The sequence below is a fragment of the Hesperophylax consimilis genome, chromosome 7 (genome assembly GCF_061612785.1).
Source record: "Hesperophylax consimilis isolate HC1 chromosome 7, BYU_Hcon_1.0, whole genome shotgun sequence".
Classification (NCBI taxonomy): Eukaryota; Metazoa; Arthropoda; class Insecta; order Trichoptera; family Limnephilidae; genus Hesperophylax; species Hesperophylax consimilis.
In genome coordinates, this window is record NC_142842.1 from 41490223 (window position 1) to 41514591 (window position 24369).

General features: G+C 31.7%; 1 protein-coding gene across 3 annotated transcripts in view; it reads left to right on the plus strand.

Moving 5' to 3' along the window:
• LOC149422798 (glycogen-binding subunit 76A-like) overlaps positions 1-24369 on the plus strand; it is a 170001-nt gene that overhangs the window by 113212 nt on the left and 32420 nt on the right. Inside the window, exon 1 of one of the 3 annotated variants that reach the window (XM_089633511.1) lies at positions 17075-17652. The exons of the other annotated variants lie outside the window; for them this stretch is intronic. Coding sequence (XP_089489637.1) covers positions 17602-17652 — 51 coding nt within the window. The 5' untranslated portion in view covers positions 17075-17601. Of the gene's footprint in view, positions 1-17074; positions 17653-24369 lie in introns of those variants that run through there. 3 annotated transcript variants of the gene reach the window in all.

Below are 24369 nucleotides of genomic sequence, written 5' to 3' on the forward strand. Positions count from 1 at the left end.
ATCTGTAGATTTGTAGATACTATTTTTTTTATATATTCTTACTATATATAATTTTACGAGTATGTGTATAATTAACTATATACCTACAATACAAAATTTTTTGTGACAAGCATACCTAACTCGATGCTTCTACCCTTTGAATTAGTCACTTTAGTCCTCTCCGTGTCAAAAAATATCTTTAATACATAGATGTAATAGCAATTTTTCAAAACAATAAAAAAAACAAAATTTTATAATTTATAATCACTCAACAAAAACGCCCCATCTTGTACGTCTGATACGAAACTGAAAGCGAGATGACCTAAATAATTTCATAACACTTTGTTTAGTTATTCTAGTTTCCTCAATAAAATACCTACGTCAAAACATAAATCAGCATGCAACACACAAAGCCCTGTAATCTGTAATCCAATTCGGTACGTAGGAACTCTAAACATTCCCTATTCTTAGCCATTTGAGTCACAATTATTCAAGATGTTTCTTGTTGGCTGGCAATGGCGGCAATCATCTGTCCGTGGCCTAATAATACTACGAGAATTCAGCGCCAGCTACGTAAGAACTTCACGCGTCCACGCAACGAGTTCCACAGATCACGGGTCCCCCGAGTGTTGCGTTTTCCACACTTTTCCTTTCCTCCCGCGGACTTTGTGGAGTAAATTATTCTATTTAGAACGATAACTTATCTATTTAGAATGTTACAACTGCTTACATTGTGTCAAATTATCAGCTCTATCATTACACAATCAATATCTAATAATTGCGAATTGAAAATACCTTTCACACCGTGAAAACTTAATCTATATACGAGTATATATGTAAATTAAAAATATAATGCTTCGTTGTTTGTCTCGTACGCGTTCCAACATACCATTCATCCGATTTGTCTGAGTATTTAAAAGTTAGTAAGTAGTGTCAGAAGTGTTTAGAGAGTAGTTAGTAGAGTAGTTAAATGGTAGAAAAAGTCGGGGACGATCGAGAAAGACTTAATGCATTATCTCTGCGCTGGAATGAGATACGTAGTCGAATTAAAATCGACTTAATGTAGTTTTTTTAACAGTAACGTAGCGTTTGTGATACTACATGAAACGAATGGTAGAAAAAGTCAGGGATGCCCGAGGAAGACATGCATCAAATAATTATTTGTCGTAAAATGAGACGTAAGTGATAAAGGGGGTGTAAGGAGAATGCATGTGAATAGAAGTGAATAGTTGAAGAGGGGGAAGCCCGAAGAAGACATGCTACGATCGAGTAAAACAAATACTTATTACAATACAATAATATTATTTCCACCTTAAAAATGTACCCAGTTTTTTTTAAATTTTTTTTTTTTATATTAACTCCACACAGGAGGCCTTGAAGAAAATAATTTCCCTCAGGGCCTATGTCATCTTTGGGGATGCTGTGTGGAGGGTCTTTTTGTGGAGAGGAAGGAGTGAACATGGGTCTTGAAGAGTCCCATGTTGTAGGAGGGAGGAAACACAGAGGCCGGCAGTTCGTTCCACAGCCGAGCTGTTGAACTCAAGAACGAATCGTAGAAGCGACCCGTTCTCATGTGACAAATGTCAACCGTGTACAAATGTTGGGCGCGCGTTTGGCGTGTATCCCGACTACGCACCGGTGCCGAAGGGATCAATGACGCTAGTTCCTCAGAGCATCTTCCATTGTAATACCGATAGAACAAGGACAGCATACCTACCTGACGCCTGTGCTCTAAAGATTGCAGTCCGTTTGTTAAGATTGGGGAATCTATCAAACGGACCGCCCGTTTCTGCACAGAGTCAAGGGTTTTTTTCAGGTATTTAGGGGCTCCGGACCAGAGATGGCTGCCAAATTCGACAGTAGGGCGCACTTGCGATTTGTACAGGGTCAGCAGTTGTGTACTATTAAAGTATCTGCGGGCCCTGTACAGTACGCCCAGCTTTACTCTGGCTTCGATGGAGCCCTCATACCTGAGCCTGTCACTTATAGTTACACCAAGCATATCAATGGAAGGCCTGTTCGGAAGATTGCTTCCGTTGAAGGAGACTAGATTATCATTTAGATCCCTTTTAGACGTAATCAGACAGGATTGGGTCTTTGAAACATTAAATTCGACGAGATTATTTTTACCCCAGGAGGAAATACTCTCGAGATAACCGTCCATTCTCTGCTTCAAAGCCCTCCGAGCCGTTGGAGTTTGTGTGCCCTTTGGGGGCTTGTCAAACAAAAAGCTATCATGAACTGTACTGTCATCCGCGTAACAATGAATCGGTGCACATGTCAAAAGGTCATTGATGTGCAACAAAAACAAAGTCGGAGACAGTCTCATTTGTTGTTAGGTGCCTTGAATTCACTACCTCAAAATTTACCAAACCATTTATCAGTCGCCGGGCAATGCCGGGTACATGTCAGTTAGTATATAATAATTTAGTTATAGTGATTTTTGTGTTATAAAAACAAATCACTACAATACTTTTGGCCGTGAAAATCTTAAATTATACAAAATAATTGTTGCAAATATGTAATATGTTATTTTTATTCCGGCGTGGTTGTATATATGTATATTGTGCGCATTGTGCATTGTGCATTGTGCAATACATAATCCGCCATATATTATAAAAGAAATATATTTAATTTTTTCAATATTGGAAACAAAAATTTAATTATGTTTTTCATTATTAACTTCTCGTGAATAATCATTTATGTTTATTCTCGAGAAAATAATCATCTAAGAAAATAGGGTCAGAAAAGTGACTGAGGAAAAGAAGAAATGTTAAATTACAGTAAAAATATTACCTACGCCCTTTTGAGAAATTATCGTAATTCCAAGAACAGTATTACATTTTAATATTTAAATTGTAACTTTTCTACGGTATTTTGTATACCGCTCGACGATGTTCTACGTCGAGATTTGGATTGAAAAATATTATAGTGTCTGCTGTTTGTTTATTTATTCGTAAGAAACAAACTGTTTTTATATAGGAAGAAATAATATAATTTTAGCGATAATGCTAAAAGGTAGATATCTCGACTAGCAATCCGAAGGTCGCGGATTAAAATCCCGGCGTGAGCAAGAAAATTTAATTTGATGAATTTGTGTTATTTCATAATTTATTAATTTAAAATAATATTTGGTATGCTTGCGGCACATTCCAGAGTGGAAGATTCTCTCAGTATCGCCCTGGTATAAGACCACCATTTAGAATTGAAACGGCTTTAGCTTTTGTTTGGTGACCAGATCTGAATAGCCAGGTACTCCCCATCTTCCTCTTCCACATCTCCTTCCTCTCTCCACTACCTTCAGCCTCGCAACATACCCCTATTGGGAATGCCATAGTTTCACTGGCTCCAGGAAGTTGGGTGCAGTTGGTAGTACAAAAAAAATATATGTGTACATAAAAAAGGTAAAGATATAATCCAAAAAGTTTCTCATGCTAAAGTTGGCTTGGGATAGGAAGATAAATATAGGATAAGGGTAGGAGATGCTTCTGATACATTCTATAATCATGCATTTATGTCAGCATGTATTACTTCTATTATTTGTGTAATAGTTTTAAAATGTCCTTAAACACGTCATACGTACAACGCTTGCATGGTACACAGCGATACAAAATGACACGGTCTTGAGGGATTTTACCTGTCCGCAGTAATATTTATTAAATCATTATACAAATACATAATTCTTGTAGGGCTTCACAGCAAGAAACACACATTTAACATTTTTCAAGCATATTTTCGCAGCTGTTGGAGCGTAGAACCTTGGTTGTTATTATTTATCATTCCATGGTCTGTAGTCTGTGTCTGTACCTAGAATGAGATATTCCCAGTCCTATCACGCGGACACAGAGTGTCAGCAGTGTCCGGAGAGAGAGAGAGAGGAGAGCTGGGAATGCAGAGTATATTCGTGTCCATGCGTATTTATAAGTTTAAGTCTCAATGGATTATTTGTATCGGGACATGCGGATTGTTTATTGTGGGTCGTGGTATTCTCGCTTAGTGGCCGGTCCAAAGCCACTTGTTGGTTGTTGGAAGATCGCATCAAGGATCGACTTCAAACTCAGGTGGCAGTTAATAAATATAGTAATGTGTACGTTTTGTGTTCATCGCAGAAAACAAATAATTATTTTTTATAAAACATTGAAATTACAAAAGTTTTAATAATAACAAAATAAAACAGTCACGCGAAGCTGAAACAAGGCAATATCTCACTTACTTCTCTTACTCTTCTTCTGATTGTAGCTGCTTCCTGCGAGCATGTAATTATATTATATTTAAAGATAGCATGCCTTTTTCTTTTTTATTTTCGTTTTTCTGTTTTCTTTTTTATTTTATATTTTCTATTTCCGTTATAAATTTTCTACTGTAATCCTTCCTATTTTCAACACGTTTATATATTTCGTTCATATGTTCACACTGGACCTCATAACTATATTCCATTGGTCACCATGAAACAGGCAGTCGCTTAGTATGGTGATTTAATGTATCATATAGTATAAGTAAATGTTATAATGTTTTATCATTTATTTTATAAATAAAAATAAAAATGTTTCCATTATCCGTAATTCAACGGTTTCTTCTTCTGATTGCTTCCTGCGATCATGTTTCCAATATTCCTCCCCTGGATTGTAATTGGGGTAAATTTTGTAAAAAATATCTCAAATTCAAGCACATTTTTGCGAGTCTATTTTTATGAATTTTTTGATGATTTTGTATTTAGAATTCAAATAAAATAACAGAACGTGTTCTCTTTTAAATTTTTCGAGTCAATGACAATGACAACTCACCAACATCTCTCTTACAGTTAGGCATGAAACCCAGATATATCCAGAAAAAAATCACGCTACAATATAACTGTAAAGCAGATTTTTTTTTATTTTTTTATTTTTTTATTGAATAAATAGTTAATACATAATATCAAAAAACAAGTCCTGCTAAGCCGATTGAATTGGCTTGTCAACAGGTGCTTAAAGTTAGTTTCAAATACATTTTTTAAAGTTATAATTTACATCTTATATCTACAGAATTAACAATTTTTTCATACAATATTTCATACATATTAAAATAAATATTTTTTTTCCGATAGCCAATTTTTCACCATATATTTAACCTTATTCATAGATTTACATTGCTTTATAGTGTCAGGTAATAAATTAAATATCTTCGGTATGTTGTATTCAAACGTTCTCTGTCCGTATTTATTATTAAATTTCGGAACTATTAACCCGTCATTGCGCGTGAATCTAGTACTGTATTTATGTTCTAATTTTACTTTATGCTGCGGGGTAAATATATACTGAATTATGATTTTTTGCCATAGTATAGCCTTAACAGGTAAAATTTTGGCACTCTGAAACAGCAACGGTGTATCATGTCTCTGTTTAAAAATATTAGGGACGACTAGTAATTTTACAATTGCGTTTTGTACAACTTGGACTTGTTTCAGATTGGTTGTACTAGTATTTCCCCATATGGTTAATCCATATCTTATAATAGATTCTGCCATTGACATATAAATTATTTTAAGTGTTTCAATTGATAGAAAAAAATTTAATGTGTACATTCTGCCAGCAATTGATCTGAGTCTTTTACAGGTTTTTTAATATGTTTGTCCCATTTGAAAAAGCAATCTACTGTAACACCAAGATAGACATATTCTGTAACTAATTCTAAGCTTTCACATTTACAATTAGTCGGGATATTTTTATGGATGCAATTAAAACTATGAGAAATAATATTAGGATTGAATTGAAATCTGGCATTAGGTGATCTTATATGCATAACTTTGGTTTTTTTAGCATTTATTAATAGTCCTGCATCATGTGACCATTTACAAAGTTGATTAAAGTCAATTTGCATGAGTTCAATTGCAATTTTTAGATCTTTATGTGATATGACCAATGCCGTATCATCTGCAAATACAAAATGTTTAACAAAAGAGAAAAGTTTTTTCATTATAGTTACATAAATTATATATAGTGTAGGTCCCAATATGGAACCTTGTGGAACTCCTGCAGATACATTCTTTGTTTTACTAAAAGTATTATTTATTTTGGTACATATTTTTCTATTTCTAAGATAATCTTTAAATAAATTTAACACATTTCCTCTTATTCCAATTTTTTCTAAGGTTTCTAGCAGTTTTTTAGAGTTAATTGTGTTAAAGAAAAACTGTTTGTGTGAAATAGTGAAGATTCTTGAACATTTTGTTTTATTTGTATTTATGTTTCCCGTCGGTCGTTAGCGAGTACATCATTAAACATAAACAATATTACCTTCTTTTTTTTTTAACTTCCGATTTAGTTGTTAAATCTTCCCCAAGGGAAAAACTTAATCCTTCCACTCACTTTTCCACAAATGATCATCTAGTCAATCAACATTATGTAAGTGCATTATATAAGCAAAATAAATACAAAACAATACAAGAACAACACGTCAACTCACCAGAGATCAAATGGGAAAATAATTCACCGACTCCAGATATTTTCATATCAGAGGGTTCGGCTCGGTAGAACTTCTAACAGGGCCTATAAATCCTACTGATCCCTCAACATAAATATTTTTAAAAAAATTTGTGATCCTACATGTATTCAAAATGACCGACTTTTGCATCTTTATATATAATTTTTTTGATAGATCTAATACGCCTAAATTTTTAATTAGAGAGCTAAGTATAATGCCAGTAGCCGAAATAACGAATGGTAATATTTTTATAGTCTGAGAATGCCAAATTCTTTTTATTTCATTTCCTAAATTACGTTATATTAATCATAATATTATTATTGCAGTGAGGCCTCGAGTAAGAAGAACGGCTGCGCGGTCTTTTTCATAGTAGACTTCATTTTGGATTTGGGGCCAAAATGCTTAACAGAATATTGCTTTTTGTTTATAAAAAACAAAAACTAACTAATCATCACGCCGTTTCTCCGCAGGGGTAGGCAAGGAGGACGGACCGCCAAACAACTCGGTCTTGGCACACACTACTTGCCTCATTCACATTCTTACATCGTCTCATACATACTCTTCTATTATTCTGACTCTTGGAATGGCCCGACTCAAGTATCTTATTAAGTATTTTTATTTATGTAGATTTAAATAATGATACAACGGTAGCTACGAACACAGATTTTGAACATTTCTTCAAATTTCAAAGTTAATTTTCAAGTTCTGTGAAAGTTCTTTACAAATTCTGATAATATTTAAGTCCTGTGAAGTCACTGGTCCACAATGATGTAATTACAGAACTTAAATAGAACTTTCTCAGAAACTAAAAATTAACGCTGAAGTTTGATGTATTTTTATAATTCTGTAACACAACCCGTCCTAAGTAATGATCCATTGTATTTTATTAAAAACAATCATTTTTATAATTTTAATTTGAAAAAGTGAAAAAGCACTGTTTTTGAAAAAAAAATCCATACATAACTCTAGTAAATATTCTTTTCTTATAAATTTTACAGTAGGCAATGTAGGTAGGAACCTAATACGGTTTTTTAAATTAATTAAAATTACATTATAAGTACACACCTACGGGTTTCCGGGTGTAAAGTGCACAAATCTCGAGGGGAGATTGTTCATGAATTTTTTCTAAATTCCATTGTTTTTTTTCTAACACATTTTTTTTTTCAATAGAAGTTTATTTATTTTCCCAACAAACAATTTAAATTTTTTTTAACCTGAAAACTAAAACTTGGAATTTCGAAAAAGTTGCGTATCTTTTTTACTTCTACCACCATGTAGAATCACATCCCGAAGTGTGTGAGCTTTACTCTTGTGGGTAAACTGTATATGTATTTATATGTATGATCAAGATAATAATTACACAAAGAGACATTGTGAACCTGTATTGCAGTTCAAGAACTGCTTTCCTGAGTTCTGGATTCCTCTCATGCAGCTCATGCAAATAAAATATTCAATAACCCATTCAAACCCATATCTACTTTGACACGGTTTTAAAAAAAAACATGGAGTTAAATAAATTACTCAAAAACCATGAAAACATAGTAAAAACAAACATACCGCTACATAAACATTCACCTTTTAACAGTGTCATGGAAACGTACATTTTCCACACGTTCTAGCAGATACAGGTTATTTTTTAAGGTTCTAAACGTTCAAACACATGCATTGCAATTACTTATCGTTATCAGTCAATGACCGCGTTTATAAGGATTTTAAAAACCGAAGCTAATTTATTTTCTATTTTAAAACCCTCTTTAGATAAGTCTATTATAAATATTATAATCACGATAAGAGATAAGAAATTAGCTGTGAGAAACTTTATATATTTGTGTATAAATCACATGTTTTTGTTAATTTAATTTGTTTACAATAATTCCGGAAAACTTTCGTCTCGTGGAGGAAATCAAAACACTCGAACTCCATTTTCATTGACTCTTCACATTATAAATTCCTCTAAAGTTAAATGTTTAATCGGAATGAAGGTTCAATTTGTCAATTTACTGATTTAGTCTCGTGTCGTCTGCGTCTCATCGGGTCGTGGAATTGTTCCCATAATTGCTCTAATTAGTAGCTTTTGCAAACAGTAATAATTGTAAATATTTATGGGTTCAAAATAAATGCACCCTGACTTATAAATAGGAACACTGTTTATCTATTATTACTTATTGAGTCTGCAAGATGACTTACTGGTCGTGTCAATACTGTCGTTATTTCGTTTCCTTGACAAATCACGACCAACGATACATTTGGCTTCATAAAGCTTAATCTGTCAACTTTTAGGAAATTGTGGTAAACGTAAAATACCAAGTTTGTTTGTTTTGTTTTTGAATCTTTTTATTTAGATGTACGCAAATTTTTTCATACATCTAGTAGGAAAATACAATGTACAAAAATAACATTTTAAGAGAAAAAGATAAATACACAAAATAAGATTATATAAGATTGAAATAATATTCGTGAGTATGTTCAACAATCAAAATTTATTTTTTATTTATAAAGCACATGTCCTACGAAAAGTGCTAAGGCTTGGGGCTTCCTTTACGGCATTTGGTAGGTTATTATAAAGTTTTTGCCCTTTATAAAACTCGCTGTTAATGTTAATGGAACAATTTAGGCTGGCCGCATACATACGTTTTCCGTATTCGATTTCCGAATTCGTTTTCCGTATTCGGAATTCCGTTAGACTAGCGCAAACGTTCGTTTTTCTTCATTCGGAATGTATAAACGTCAGTTCCAGTGTTGCCAACAAGGGCGATATATCGCCATTTAGGCTAATCAGAGCGAGAATCGGCGCCGAAAAAATCTAAAAGACGACTGGTCGCCAATTAAGCTACTTCCAAAACATCAATTTTAAACATGTCCCGAAATTCTCTAGCCACCCCCTCCCCCATGAAATTTATTTTTCTGGGGACAAATTGATACTTGCTAACGTAGAGGCATGGAGTGAAGTTTTTTACGGTATTTGTTTCGCTTGATCATGCCATGCTTTCCCCGGGGGTCCCCGACATCTTCTATCATTCCCTTCCACATCCATACATTCTCCTTACACCTCTTTCTGCCATTACCACGTACGCCTGATTTTACCACAAATAAATATTTGATTTGTGTCTTCTTCTGGTGTCCCCTTCTTTTTCTGAAATTCACTACAATATAAATATACCACATTGTTACTTTAGAAGAACTACATTTTATCGATTCTAATTCGACTCAGTTCTCATTCTCGTGCAGAGATAATGTGTCGGGTGTCCCCGATATCTTCTACCATAGAACCTATCTAAACACTCCTGACACTAATAAGAACAAACTTGAGAATTTTCAGCGAAATTGTTCAGTAGTTTTGCATTAATATACAAAAAAACATTAATTTATATGTTACATTAATATACAAAAAAACATTATTCATTTGCTAAATTAATATGAGTATACAAAAAATATTTATTTATATGTTACATTAATTTTGCTTTGCATTTAGTTTTGCATTAATATACAAAAAAACATTAATTTATATATTACATTAATATATTTTTACAAAGATAAATCATAAATATCGCGCAATAATATTGTTGCAAACGGATATACTTTTAAGAAGATTTTAACTCCTAGGACGGGTTGTTTCAGAGAATTTGAAAAATTCTTCAAATTTCATGAAACAACCCATCCTTAATGTTTCAGCGATTTTATTCCCAATTTGTTGATTTTAATGACACATGTACATTTTTTAATGAAAATTCTTGTGACGAAATTCGATCAGGCTTTAAAATTATTATTTTTAACTGTTTGGTAATTCGATTAAAAATGCAATAATTGTGCTACGGATTATAAAATATTGTTTTTCAATTATGCATGTAATAATTTATTTTTACGCATTATGTGGGTATTATAAATATCGCATTATTTTTATACGCATAGCATTTCAAAGCTGAATGTTGATATGTAGATATAGATGGTCGCAGTAATGAATGTATTTATTTACCTTTAGCCATCACTTAGTTCGAGCGTGATACAATCCAGAAGTGAAGTGTCTCGTAAATACTAATTAATTACTAACAGATAACATGAGAAAAATGCGCCTTCTGTCTTACAATATTATGCGTTAGGATCATGAAACGTTCAAGTGAGTATTGGAATATGTATCTGAGATTTTTCGCGAGAATAGTGTTGTCTGCATTTAACAGCATTTAATTGATTTCTGACCTTATCGGTCATTATAGTAATCTATTATGTTTTACTATTTGTACACATGACAAACAAGCTATTTAGCTAGCATTAAAATAACCTGTAAAGAACAAAATATTTCAAGCAAAGATAAAATTCTTAAAAACTAGCTGATGTACCCAGCATTGCCCAGGCTATATTATACTATAAGGGGTGGGGTGGTTTATGGAAATCTCCTGAGTACAAAATCTCGGAATAAAACTGTAGATTTGTATGTAAAACAAAAACACTTAAGGACGTATATATGAAAAAGAGTAAGAAATATATATAAGAATAGTTCAGGGTAAAGTGCACTAACCTCGGGATCTATAAAAAATTATTACAAAAATATACACGACAGTTATTCAAACAAAATTACAGCTGGGCAGTACGTAAAAGTTGGTAACAATAACATTCTATTGAGTAAATAAGTATTACAAATTAACAGTGTTGGCTTATAAGCAACAATCATAGGTGACCATACTAACAATCGCAAGAGGGATAGTATTACAAAGTACCTGTGTTGGCTTCTCAGCTACAATCCTAGGGCGACCATATTGATAATCACAAAAGGGATAGTATGAACAAGTATTACAAAGTACCTGTGTTGGCCTGTTAGCCACAACCATAGGGTGACCGTTCTAACAATGACAAGAGGAATAGTATGAATAATTATTAACAAAAAAAAATTAAAAAGGTGAATTTATTGTTATTAAGTTTAATTTGTAGAACTCCATTTTATTTTTTTATTTTTTATATATACAATAATATTATTATTACACAGCAGAACTTGTTTAAAAATAAACTGTTTTTATAAACCCAATAATAATATTATTGTATATATAAAAAATAAAAAAAAAAAATAAAAAGGTGAATACTAACAGGCAAGTAATAAAAAGTAAATAAATTATATAATAAGAAAAATACATTTATAAGTAAATAATAATACGTTCATAAATTAAGTGGATAATAACATGTGAATTGAGAAATAATAACTTATAAGTAGATAATTTTTAAGTAAGCAACAATAAGAAAATTAAGTATGTAAAAATAATAATCTTAAGGTATATAATAATAAGTTATTAGATAATATCGAATAAAGGGTCTCCACACTTATTAATGACATAAGCGACAACAAGGGTAATCCAAAATCATCCATCTTACCTAATATATATATTCTAATCATTTTCTTGAATAAATTAAGAATTGAGAATTTGAACAATTCATCAAATTTCAACGTTAAAATTCGGGTTTCTGTGAAAGTCCTATTCAAGTTTTGTTATTATATCATTATAGGGAAGAACTAAAATAATAACAGAACTTGAAAAAATCTTTCACAGAACTTGAAAATTATCTTTGAAATTTGAGGAATTGTTCAAATTCTCCGAAACTCACTGAGCACATTATAGAGCAACGGAGATTTATAACAAAAGCTCTTCTGTCCAAAGGATGTTCTAGTATTAACCGGCTGATACACATTCTGGTGTTGCGTACTTGTGGTTATCTTTTGGCACTAAAAAAGTTGTTGAAAATTTTACAGCGAGTCTGAATATAACCGCCTTTTTAAAAATTTAAGATGTGTAAGATTAATTTGGTGGTATGTTAAATTACTTATATAATGCATTTTTGGAAAGTATATTATAGTTTTTATTTCGACCGACATTGAAAGAAATCACTTCTTTCATTTCTGGTATCGAATCCGTTAGTTCCATTCCGTTACCAAATTTATTTATTTTTTAACGACCCTTTTAGGGATTTGTTATTATATTTCTGTAGTACAATTTTTTGTATTTAGTAAGTTGTTATTCATTGAAAATACTTACTGAAGAATCCACATTTCACCTTCCATTAGTATCCTCGACAATTAGAAGTACATTTTATTTTTATATTTTATTAGTAAAAAAATATACAAAAATTACATTACATAATATAGTACAGTTATTAATTACATAATACAATATAATATAAGTATTTGATGTACCCCCATAAATAAGCAGGGCTTGTATGTATGGGGGGTGAATTGTATGGGGTACCTTTATGGTAGTTAGTCCACAATTTCTTCACTAAAACGCTTAAAAATAAAACTTAAATTAACGGAATGGAAAGCATAACAAATGAACATGTTCAAACTTTGACAAAAATGCTCAGGAACTGGACAAGTTCTACTATAAGATGATTTTACAGTAAACAGCTTTTGCATTTCTCTGCGGTGCAATTACATTTTGTTTTGATTTATAAATGTAACAACTAGAACTGCTGGTAGTCTTAGATAACTCCTTTACTTGTACGATATACTAGGTCATGTAAATTTTCCGTGGAAAATAATTCTTACCAACTTTATTAGTTATTATTACATGTCAAAGTAAAAGGTTGTTACTAGTTAATATTGTTTTTTTTTTCTTTGATAGAATCAATATTTTTGGAATTTGAGAAATTATTATTGTTCGCACACTTTTCACCTTGTCTCGTACAACGATACTTATTTACAATGAGGCCGTTAATCATTTTTTTCTCTGCTTACTTATGAGGAATGCAAATATCTTTATAGTTATCAGTATTGTTGATGTTTGAAACAAAAATAAAAGCGTTATTGCAAAAACTGGTATGATTATGGTCAAAAGGAAATAGTGATTTATTTTTGAGGTACTATGCCGTGCTGCTCTACCTCCTTCTTTAGCCAACGTTTCAGACAGCATTACAATGTCAATCATCAGGGTAGATGTATTTTAAATTCACTCATATGCCCTGATGATGGATACTTTAATGATGTCCGAAACATTGGCTAAAGAAGGAGGTAGCGCAATATTGCATAATACCCCAAAAATAAACCACTAAATAATTTGACAAATACAAATCGAGGTTATATGAATCGACTGGTCTCACATCACTCTCTTTCTCTCTCTCTCTCTCTCTCTCTCTCTCTCTCTCTCTCACTTCTGTTGTTCCATATCATTCTCGTTAATTCATGCAAATATATTTTTTTATGTGAACGCCACACAGGAATCCCAAGTGTTCGGACTAAATGCCAGTGAGACTATTGCATCCCCGATTAAGGTATGTTATAAGGAGCAGGAAAGGGAGGGAGTTTTGGTAGAGGAAGCTTGAAGGCTGGCTGCTCAGATCTGATCGGTAAACATAAATTCATGCATAAAGCTACTTCGAACAACGATCTGATTTCGAACAGTGGTCTTTGACCAGAGCGATGCCTAAACCAACAACACTCCAATATTCTACAATGTATATTATGTGAAATCACATATATTTTTAAAATAAAATTGATTGAAACCCATATGACTTCAGGATTTGCAGTCATGGATCTTAACCGCCCAATTTAATTTACAAAAAAAAACGCCATTCAGGGATATATTCATTTACCACCCTTTGTCCCACTTCTGATTTTCAACTCCATATATCCCAATTCAAATTTATTGTTTTTTCCTGTAGGGATAATTCTTTATTCCACGAGTTCGTACTTTTAGAAGTACACCTAGGGTTTCATGTAATTTTAATCGTTCCGGCTGCGCCAGTGTTATTTAGTATTTTTCAGGTAACTTGGTTTATGAACAGTTTTTCAACGTTTAAAGTCTGTAGTTTTTGGATTAATACTCCGATTTATAGAAAACTATTATGGCGAACTAATATCTAACTTGGATGATGGCCTAGTACAGAAAGAGGCTGGGTTATATCGCTCTGTATGAAGGCTCGTCTGTTGTAGTCTCGCTCTACACTACGTAAAGCAATCGAAGGTCTTTCTAACCCCACAGTTTCCTACAATACATAAATATTTCAGATTACAGCCACAACACAGTTATCTGCGCAGAGGTCAGGTGAGTGGATGTCACGGGGCGCCATCTGTGAGATTAACCAGTCACTCATTTCGCACGTGGACACTGTTTACTAGTTCGGAAAACAGACATTAAATTATTCTGGTCTTCTTGTGAACGGCGCAGCGGATGGAATGTCATAGGTTATCTGTGTGTTCAATTGAGACAATGGGTTTTTTTATATCAGCAGGAAAATTCTGGATTCAAACAATGATTTTTATATGAAATATTGATAAAATTATTTATTTACGAGGTATAGATAATTATTTGGTACTTGTATATAAATCTTTATAATTGAATTCCTAGCAGTATAAAGAGAAAATATTATTACGTACACCTTAGGCAAAAGTTATTTATTTATTGTTCGAAAAATTTACAGAGTGTTAACAATTATAACGTTAATGAAATCGCCATTGGGATGTGCATGGATATTTTGAATGAAATTAAAAATGTTTACAGTTTAAATCAAGGTTTAATCGTCACTAAGTGGACATGCTACTAGTGAAATAACAAAAATCGTAATAATCGAAATAAAATATAAAACACAGTAAGTAAAAGAAGAAAGAGAGAAAAAAAAACAAAGCTATTACATCAAATACTTCTATTTACCATGACGTCATATTAATACCACCCGGGCCACATGGTGCTATATCTGTCACCAAATGATAGGTCCTCTTAAAACTCTTTATACCTCCTTTTCTCAGGCATAATATGTCATGTTTTAGATTGTAGGTACAGGTATTTTTCAGTAAATTTTGTTCAAATAATTTTATGTTTACACATATGTTTTTTGATTTGTTTGTGTAATTTAATATGAATGCTGCAATCGCGTATGTCTAGGTGCACAAATACTCATTAACTATTTTTATGATACAATCATGGTTCATGAATGTCCCATGTATGTGTCTGAGATATAAATATATAAACAGATTTGAAACAGTGAACATCAAGCTTTCTCTTTGTATCTAAAAGTTTACTATTGACGCTCATGTACAGGGGGTAAAGTGCACTAACTTCGGGAGCGATTCCAAGTGATGGTAGAAAAAAAATACTTTTATTGAAATTCCAATTCTTTTTCCCATACCAACATATTTTTCCATTGAAGAATATTTATTTTCCTATACAAACAATTCAACTTTTTTACCAAAAACTACCTCAAAAACTTTTCTAAAAAGTAATTCATATTTTCTACATGTAGAATCATCCCGCGAACTTAGTGCACTTTACCCCCGGACGTGGTGTATAATAGAAAACTGCCAAAACCTAATAGAAAAATCCCATTTTTGACGACAGTAATAAAATAGTAGCTTTTGTTTGCGCAAAATCATTTACAAAGCATATTCCACTAATTTTTGAGAGATGATGGGCTATATATGGATGATGGTCTTGGCACACACTCCTTGATTGAATCACATGAGTGCACACACTCATCTTGGCACACCAACACCGAGTTATTTGACGGTCCATCCTCTCTGCAAATTTAACGGTATAGGCTTTGTTTTTGTAAATGATGTTGCACAAACAAAAGCTATGCTATTACTACAGTCGTCTCAACAAAACTAATATTAACTCCCAGGCCGACGATTAAAAAAAATTCCGGCTCAATTTACTAGAAAACGAAAGATAAAATTAAAAAAAAATAATACTACAAATCAACTCAAAATGCGATGTAGATGAGAATTTTCGGACAAGATATATTATCACGAAGCGTTCTACTAATGGGAGTAATTTCGATAGTAAAGAGTGTGTATTATATAAGAGATCAAATTTATGTTCATTTATCAATAATGAAAAATGTTTTAATTTTGTACCATCGGTGTATATATAAACCACGTTTTAAATCCTTACGGCTTCATTGTGGTATCTGAAGCCCCTAGTATTCATTTATATATTATTGTTTCTACCCTAGATAAACTGAAGGGGTAGAAATAAATTCAATTTAATGCGACAAATTATTTTGCTATTTGACAGATCGATTTTATTTGATATGTGAACGAATTACAAGCGCTCAGTGGAATTCGGCATCTTTACCGGTAAATCTATAATCCAAGATAAGTTTAAAACATATTGTTTTAACGCATAAAATAATAAATCCAATTTGATATATTTAATAAGTTAATACTCTATATTTGTCTGTCCAAATACAGTGAAACCGGTCTGCTCCAAAATAAACAAGCCCAAAATTAATCTGAAATCATTTGCGATATTTTTAAAGAATAGCTGAATATGGAAACCACATCAATCTAAAAAATCTAAAAAGAAAAAGCCGAGCGAATTTAATGACACCAGGGCTCACTATTTGAAAGCTTAAAGTGGCACAGACAAAATTTTCAGCTTTATAACTTTTATTGAGTGCTAAAAAAATAAAATAGAATTTTAATTAGTAATAAATCTTTGAGAACGACCCACGAGGAAAAATAAATTATGTTACTTCTTTTAGGATTGATAATTGGATTGAAAAGCGATCTTTGCGGACTCTTCATCACAAATGGCAGATAATAAATAATTGAAATCCTTAATTGTATCAATTCGCTGACTGAGTTTATAGTCTGTGAGTAAATTAATCCCCATATATAAAGCGATAAGAATGGCACGACCGCTTATTCTATCCCAAGCAGTCCACTGGTTGACAGCTCTGCAGTACGACCAATTGTCACTCGCATTAGTCGCATTTGAAAAGAGAACGGCGTTGCGAGCGCACGCGAGAAAAGTTACAACTAGCGGATAAACCTGTAAAATTTCGAAAACCATTAAACAGACATAATATAAGAATATAAACAAAAGTGTTGTGTTGAAACTTATAGACTGATTTTGAGAAAGTTGCCATCTGCCGAAAAAAAACTGTGTCATAAAAATGAAATTTGTTGTTTTTAGTGTATTTCGGATATTTTTATAAGCTTTAGACTATTTTTTATGGCTTTTAAAAGTGGAATTTTGAACGTTTTGCTATAAATTAAAAAAAAAAACTTTGATAAAGTTTTGGTTGAGATATTTTTGCAAACAGATCTATTAAATTGTGACACACTTTTCAGTTTGATAACTCTTGAACCGAAAAAATTATACATTGTAAATTTTTGCCATTATCACATTTTTGTGATAAAATACTGGTACTTATTTGTTTAGAGAATAAGATAAATATAAACAAATGAAAATGGACGTGTCCCTCGACCAGCGGCCGGCCATGTTTTTGAAAAAGGTAAAGATCAACTTTTTTTTCATTATTATTGAGCCCTACTTATCTTAGTGTTGTTTTGATTGTCATTTTATGTTTGGGTGATTTTCAGATTAACCAAACATCTGTGGTTTGTTTTTATTCTGCACAGTTACTATTGTTTAATTAGTCTTATCGTGTGACGGTTTACATCAAGATGTAGATTGTAAGTTAAAATTCTATTCTAAAGTACCGGTTGTTATCTTAATCTTCATATGTCTATCTATACTTGCATTACGATGATTTTCATTTTGGAATAAAGTAGGTCAGTAATAGTCTGTATCATTTTATTAATAATCCACGAGTGTTTTTCACGGAAATTTTTGCTTGTAGTTCCAAAAGCAATATATATATTTATAGACTTAAAAAAAAAATACGCATATACTTAATGAATTTATATGACTTAATTCATCGCAGACAGAACAATTAAATGTTTTTTTTAACAACCTAAAATTGTAATATTTAATCGCTGAAGTCGATATTAGCGATTCTCAAATCAAAATTTTAAACCGAAAATTCAGAAAGATATCTCGGAACGGTCGCATTCGGAACTGAACCCAGGACCTTAGCCTTGGCGGGGCGCTGCTACCACTGAGCTAAGGCGACCCTATTTCCTTCGGTCGTATTTCACTGTATCATACTTTGACTAAAAACTACCAAAATTACGTTTAATTATTTTTTGTTACTAGCGAATTTTAAAATCACGAGAAAATGGAAAAAAAAATGTATTGAAGGTGGATGCTGGGTGGCATTTTTAAAGAAAGGAAGGAGAGAACGTTCTGGGAAAGAAAAATATATGAGGGGTGGGTAGGAATCGAGGGACCAGTCGGAGAGGCCAAAGGGTCTTCCCAAACCAGCCCTTTTCGATACGGTACGCCACGCAGCTAATCGGCAGGCACATCTTGGACACACCTCATCCGAAATCACCAAACGTATCGTACCACTTGAGGTGACCTATGGCAGAGGCGTTGGTTATCCAATAAATGGTTCCCGGTGCTGCGATATCCAAACCCGCCTCCCAAAATTTTCATTTTCTTAACGCATACTTTTATTGGCTGCTATTTTTATGTATGAACGCAAGAGTCTCCCCGAACTAAATTTAATCTAAGTACTTACTGTCTTGGATAAATATATCCGTTTTTTTTTATTTTAATGTGCGATATCTATTGACTTTTCTGCATGTCTCTGGTGTATATTTTTATTTTAGAAACAAATGATTGTTTTTTAATTATTATTTTTATTTATTTATTCTTCATTATAAGCACCCCCTGAACTGCCAATTTACTTTCAATGAGTAAAACTGAAATTGTAATATTTAATGATTGAATGATGCGGCTGTATATTTTACTGATTTTTCAGCTTCAAATATTCGTTCGAAAATCGCTAATATCGTCTTCAATGATTAAATATTACAATTGTTATTCAACGCACTTTGTTTATAGTAATTATTATTGTTATCAGTAAGAATTTTGCCTAAAACTAAGTCGCCAAGACAATTAAAACTAATAGGAGGTTTGTACTAACGACAATCTGAATTGTCCCAGATTTAACTTTAAAAAATAAAACGAAAATGCTGACGTTTAACAAATTCATAATTTATTCAACTAATAAGTTTTCTTTTTTTTGTGTGTTTGTCAGAAGGATTTAGTGCCACGGAATTAGATAGTGTCATTGCTTAAGAATTTTGAGTTTTGAATTCATGCCCAAGTTTTGATATATTTATAGGTAACAAACGAGAAACGTACGCGGTGTTTCTACTTTCAACTGTTTATATTTAATACAAAGATGTAGCGATTACGATTTCGTCATGTAATAAGCATCTTTGGGTTCCGTGGGTGTTGTCAAAAATCAGTAAAATATTTTTAAAAAATACAACGATGAAAGTAAACGATTTGATTTCATCATCGTACCGCTAACCGAAAATAAATTATACTATGCTGTCTAAGATTCATCAAACCGGGTAAACTAAACCAGAACTCTGTATAAATATTAACCGTCTTACTAATAAACGTGTTTTAATTTTACACTACTAATAAAACACCATTTACCCTACATTAATGGTTATTTATCAGTTGTGTAAAATCTAAAACACGTGTATTAGTAAGGCCTTAGCTAATTTGGAAGTTGTAAGCGAACTGTAAATATTGATAACTTCAGGCAAGGGATTTTTCCAAAAAAAATATTTTAATGTAATCAAAAATATAAATTCATTTTTTATTTCACTATGCAAAATTTATTTTATAAATTGCTCCCATGTTTTGTTTATATACGTGCACCTTATATGGAGCGAATAGAAAATTTATTTTATAAATTGCTCCTATGTTTTGTTTATATACGTGCGCCTTATATGAAGCGAATAGAAAATTTATTTTATAAATTGCTCCTATGTTTTGTTTATATATGTGCACCTTATATGAAGCGAATAGAAAATTTATTTTATAAATTGCTCCTATGTTTTGTTTATATACGTGCACCTTATATGAAGCGAATAGAAAATTTATTTTATAAATTGCTCCTATGTTTTGTTTATATACGTGCATCTGATATGAAGCGAAAAGAAAATTTGAATTATTAAAAATCAAGAATGAAAATCTGGCTGAAAGAGATTAATGAAAAAACTCTAAACAAAACATTAAAAATGACATAGAAAACTAATAAAACAGAAATAAATAACTTTAGTCCGCCTCAGCACAGGTCACCCTAGTGAGAAGTGAGGAGGACTAAGCAATATAACTTACTATACATATAACGTACCATTCAAAAACACAGCAAATCTCAGGCAAAATACATGTAACAATTATTTTACAAGCAATAATTATTCGCCTGAAACACTCATCCACATTGAAAAATCTCCTGATAAAAGATACATGACGCCAATGGGACAGGTCGACAGCTCTGACCACTGAGCTATGGCGGCTTATCTCTTATCCGCGAAATAATTCAATATATACTAGTGTTTCATTCAACAATTACTGCTTGTTACATTTTTTCACCTGAAAACAACCAACTTTATTTTATATGAGTCCCGTTGGCGTCATGTATCTTTTATCATGAGATTTTTCAATGTGGATGAGTGTTTCAGGCGAATAATTATTGCTTGTAAAATAATTGTTACCCTTTGTGCTATGCATAAAAAATCTTGTCTTAAACATTAGTTTACCAAAAAATAATAATTAAAAATACATGTTACCAATTCCGATCTGTAAAAAAACTTTGGGTCAGCAAAACTACAAATACTTAGGAAAAAATTTCTTCAATAAATTGCCAGAAAATATAAGATCACTAAATGATAGTTTCAAAGAAATCAAAACACAATAAAAAAATATGCTGAAAACCTAAACTAAATAAAAAAGTAAATAAATAAAAGAAAAACAAAAATTTTAAAAATAAAATAAACATCTAAGAAACTAAACAAATAATACCCCATCCCATACACACAAGCAATTGCTTATTATGGGAGAACATTGAAAAATAATAAATATTTATCATATCATAATAATATTATCTTTTATCTTATTACTAGTGAAATATATATATGTATATCACAAAAAAAGAAAAAAAAATCGTTTCTCCCACATAACGAAAAAATATATCGTCACCTTAAAGCAATAGTGGGATATCTTTGAAAAATACACTTTTGAGATAAGTATGCAGTTCGATGTAAAATTTTGAGCTCTACATGATGCATTACTTGGATATTTTGTAAAAAAAAAATTGCCAGTGTTACAAGTAAAATCTCAGTATTGAAATGTTGGGTCACTCAGAGCAACACTGAGATATTGATGTTGTCCCACTGTTGCTTTCAAAAGGTCGTTTAAAATACTGAAATAAAATTATTGTCTCATTGTAGCTCTATAGTTTTCAACAAGTTGGGTGATCTTGGAAGAGAAACATAAATAATCTGAAGGTGAATACTGGTCTAGAGTATGTAGCAAAGTCAGGAAAAATACGCAGAGCAAAACAAATTAAGCCTGTACTGTGTACTAATTGTAAATACAAATGTTCTGAATCTGTTTTGGAAGTTGATCGATTAAAATATTTTAATATTTATGATTCCATGAATGCTAGCTAATAGTGGTTATTATTTTGAGAGAGATGGACATAACATACGTATGTGTAAGATTGTTTTTATGGCAACCTTAGATATAAGCAATAATACCATAAGCACTGCATTAAAAAATAAAACAGACAGCTTCCTGCAAAAGGATGATTTAGTTGATGGTGTTATGAATCACATCAACAGTTTTAGTAGAGTGGAATCGCACTATTATCGTGCAGGATCATCTCGGATCTCCAAATATCCAAAAGATGTACAATTTGTACAAATAGAAGTGTGTCTCGGTATGTAATCTCTATGTTACACACTCTACATACAATTCAATACCAAATTCAATATATATTTTTTTTAACCAAAAAAAAACCTTTGTGGATTTTGTGTATAATACAACTATAGTACTGCAAATGAGATATTAGAAAAAATAATAATATTCTGAACACATTCAGAATGTAAAGCTATCTCGACAAGAAAAAGATAAAAACATTACCAAGACCACTGATGATACTGTAGTTGCTATTTATGACTTTCAAGCTGTTATACCGTTGCCAAATGGCAATATATCTATTTTTTTATAAGAGCAAGTTGAACGTTATAACTTCTGTATTTACAATACCAAACACGACAGGGCCATTGTTACATGCGGCATGAGGGTGTAGCTAAAAGATGCGCAGTTGAAATATCTACCTGCGTGTACACATTTTTAAAAGACCTTTGCCAAGGGAAATGGGAAGTGATCTTTTATTCTGATAACTGTGTGGCACAGGATAAAAACAATTTATTTATTTTCTATGTACATGCATGCACTATGAACACTTGATATTCAAATCATTACCCATATATACCTAATTGTTGGGCACTCAGAGAACAAAGGAGACTCCATTCATTATTGCATCGACAGAGAAAAGGTCAGGGTTTTAAAACAAGGCCTAATATTTATTCCAACGGAGTTAGCGATGATCATAAAGTGTTCCAAGAAGAATGAACCTCGTTATAAGTTAACAGTAATGGAAACAACGGACTTCATTGACTGGAAGAAGGTATGTGAGAAGACTGGAAAAATTTCTCAATAAACATGGACAAAAATAAATGTATTTGGAATAAAGTTAAGATTTTACAGATCACTAAAGACGAATCGTTAGTTATCAAATACAAAAGCACCTACACCGAGGATCCATTTAATCAGAGCATTAATGTGAGAGAGCGACTAAAGAATGTTCGGAATGAGAATAGTATAATTCTAGGACCAGCTTATACACTATACAGTTCCACCTACAATTCCACCGAATAAAAATCGTGATTTCTTATTTGTTTGCCAAAGTGGTGTTATACCAAAAAAACCTCATAATTTGTTTTGAATTAATTAAAACTGCTAATACAGACTGCGATGTACAAGAAGAAAATAACGATGAAGGTTCATTGTAGGTTTCCAGGGAATCAACACATATTTGTTTTATTTTTTTGTTCTTAAAGTTTTCTGTAAAAAAAATTACATACTTTTTATTCTAAAGGTTTTCTGTTATTTTTGAGTGAGTGGGTGTGTACTGTTGAAAATGTATTTATGATTATAAACATCATGGAAAAACATGCAGAAATAAGAATTATTAATTATTTTAACCAATTATTAATTATTTTCAGCAATTATTAATTATTTAAAGCAATTATTAGCCTGAAACAGTCGTACACATTGAAAAAATCTCCCGAGGAACAATTATTAATTCATTTATCCATCGAAACTCGTAATATTATTACTATGCTACACTGAGATAATTTGAGATGATTACCAAACACTCCACGCAACAGTGAGATATTTCCAGATTTACGTATACTTTGTCAAAATTAGTATGAAAAAATTAATTATTTTTCTATTATTATAATTTTGTGTTGATGTTAAATAATTTACCTCTCTTATACTAAATCATTAATCTGCAAGATTAGTTAATTTGATGCTGCTAGAGCTCACGCAAACCTAAAAGTCCTATTATCTCAGAACAGCATTTTTCAAGATATCCCACTATTGCTTTAAGGTGACGATATATATATAAATATAAATATATGACATCATATTTTGTATGTACAATGTTTAAATAGTCGCTATGATATAAAAATAAACGTTGTCTAAAATATATGAATTATTTGTAATCTTATGATTATTGTCAGAATAAGTATATTTTCATCACTAAATATTATTGATTATGGGACGTCAATGAAAGCAATTTTGCAGTGATAATATAATTTCGGTTTTGTTTACGCAACAGTAACATTTCTGTTGTGAATACATAACATTCTAAAATTCAAAAATATTTAATTCTTATTATATTTTCAGTTAGTAGGTACCTAATTAATAATTTCTTTATGCCTTATTGACTCCTCCGCTTTTCTCAATCAAAACCGATTAAACGGTAAACTAACTAAAAATTACAGAAAATCGTGTGATTTTATTCCATAGCGTAAATTTAATTTAACACAATAGTTTTATTACTGTATTGATAATTCGTGCTCAACTATTTTTAAATAAAATGGTAATGGTGTCTTTTAATAGAAACTTTAAATAAATACTCGTAATCGTAAACAGATTGTCCGACGAAAATGTAAATTAGATAACACAAACCAGTTTGTTGATCACGTTTTCATCGCGTGCCTCTCTC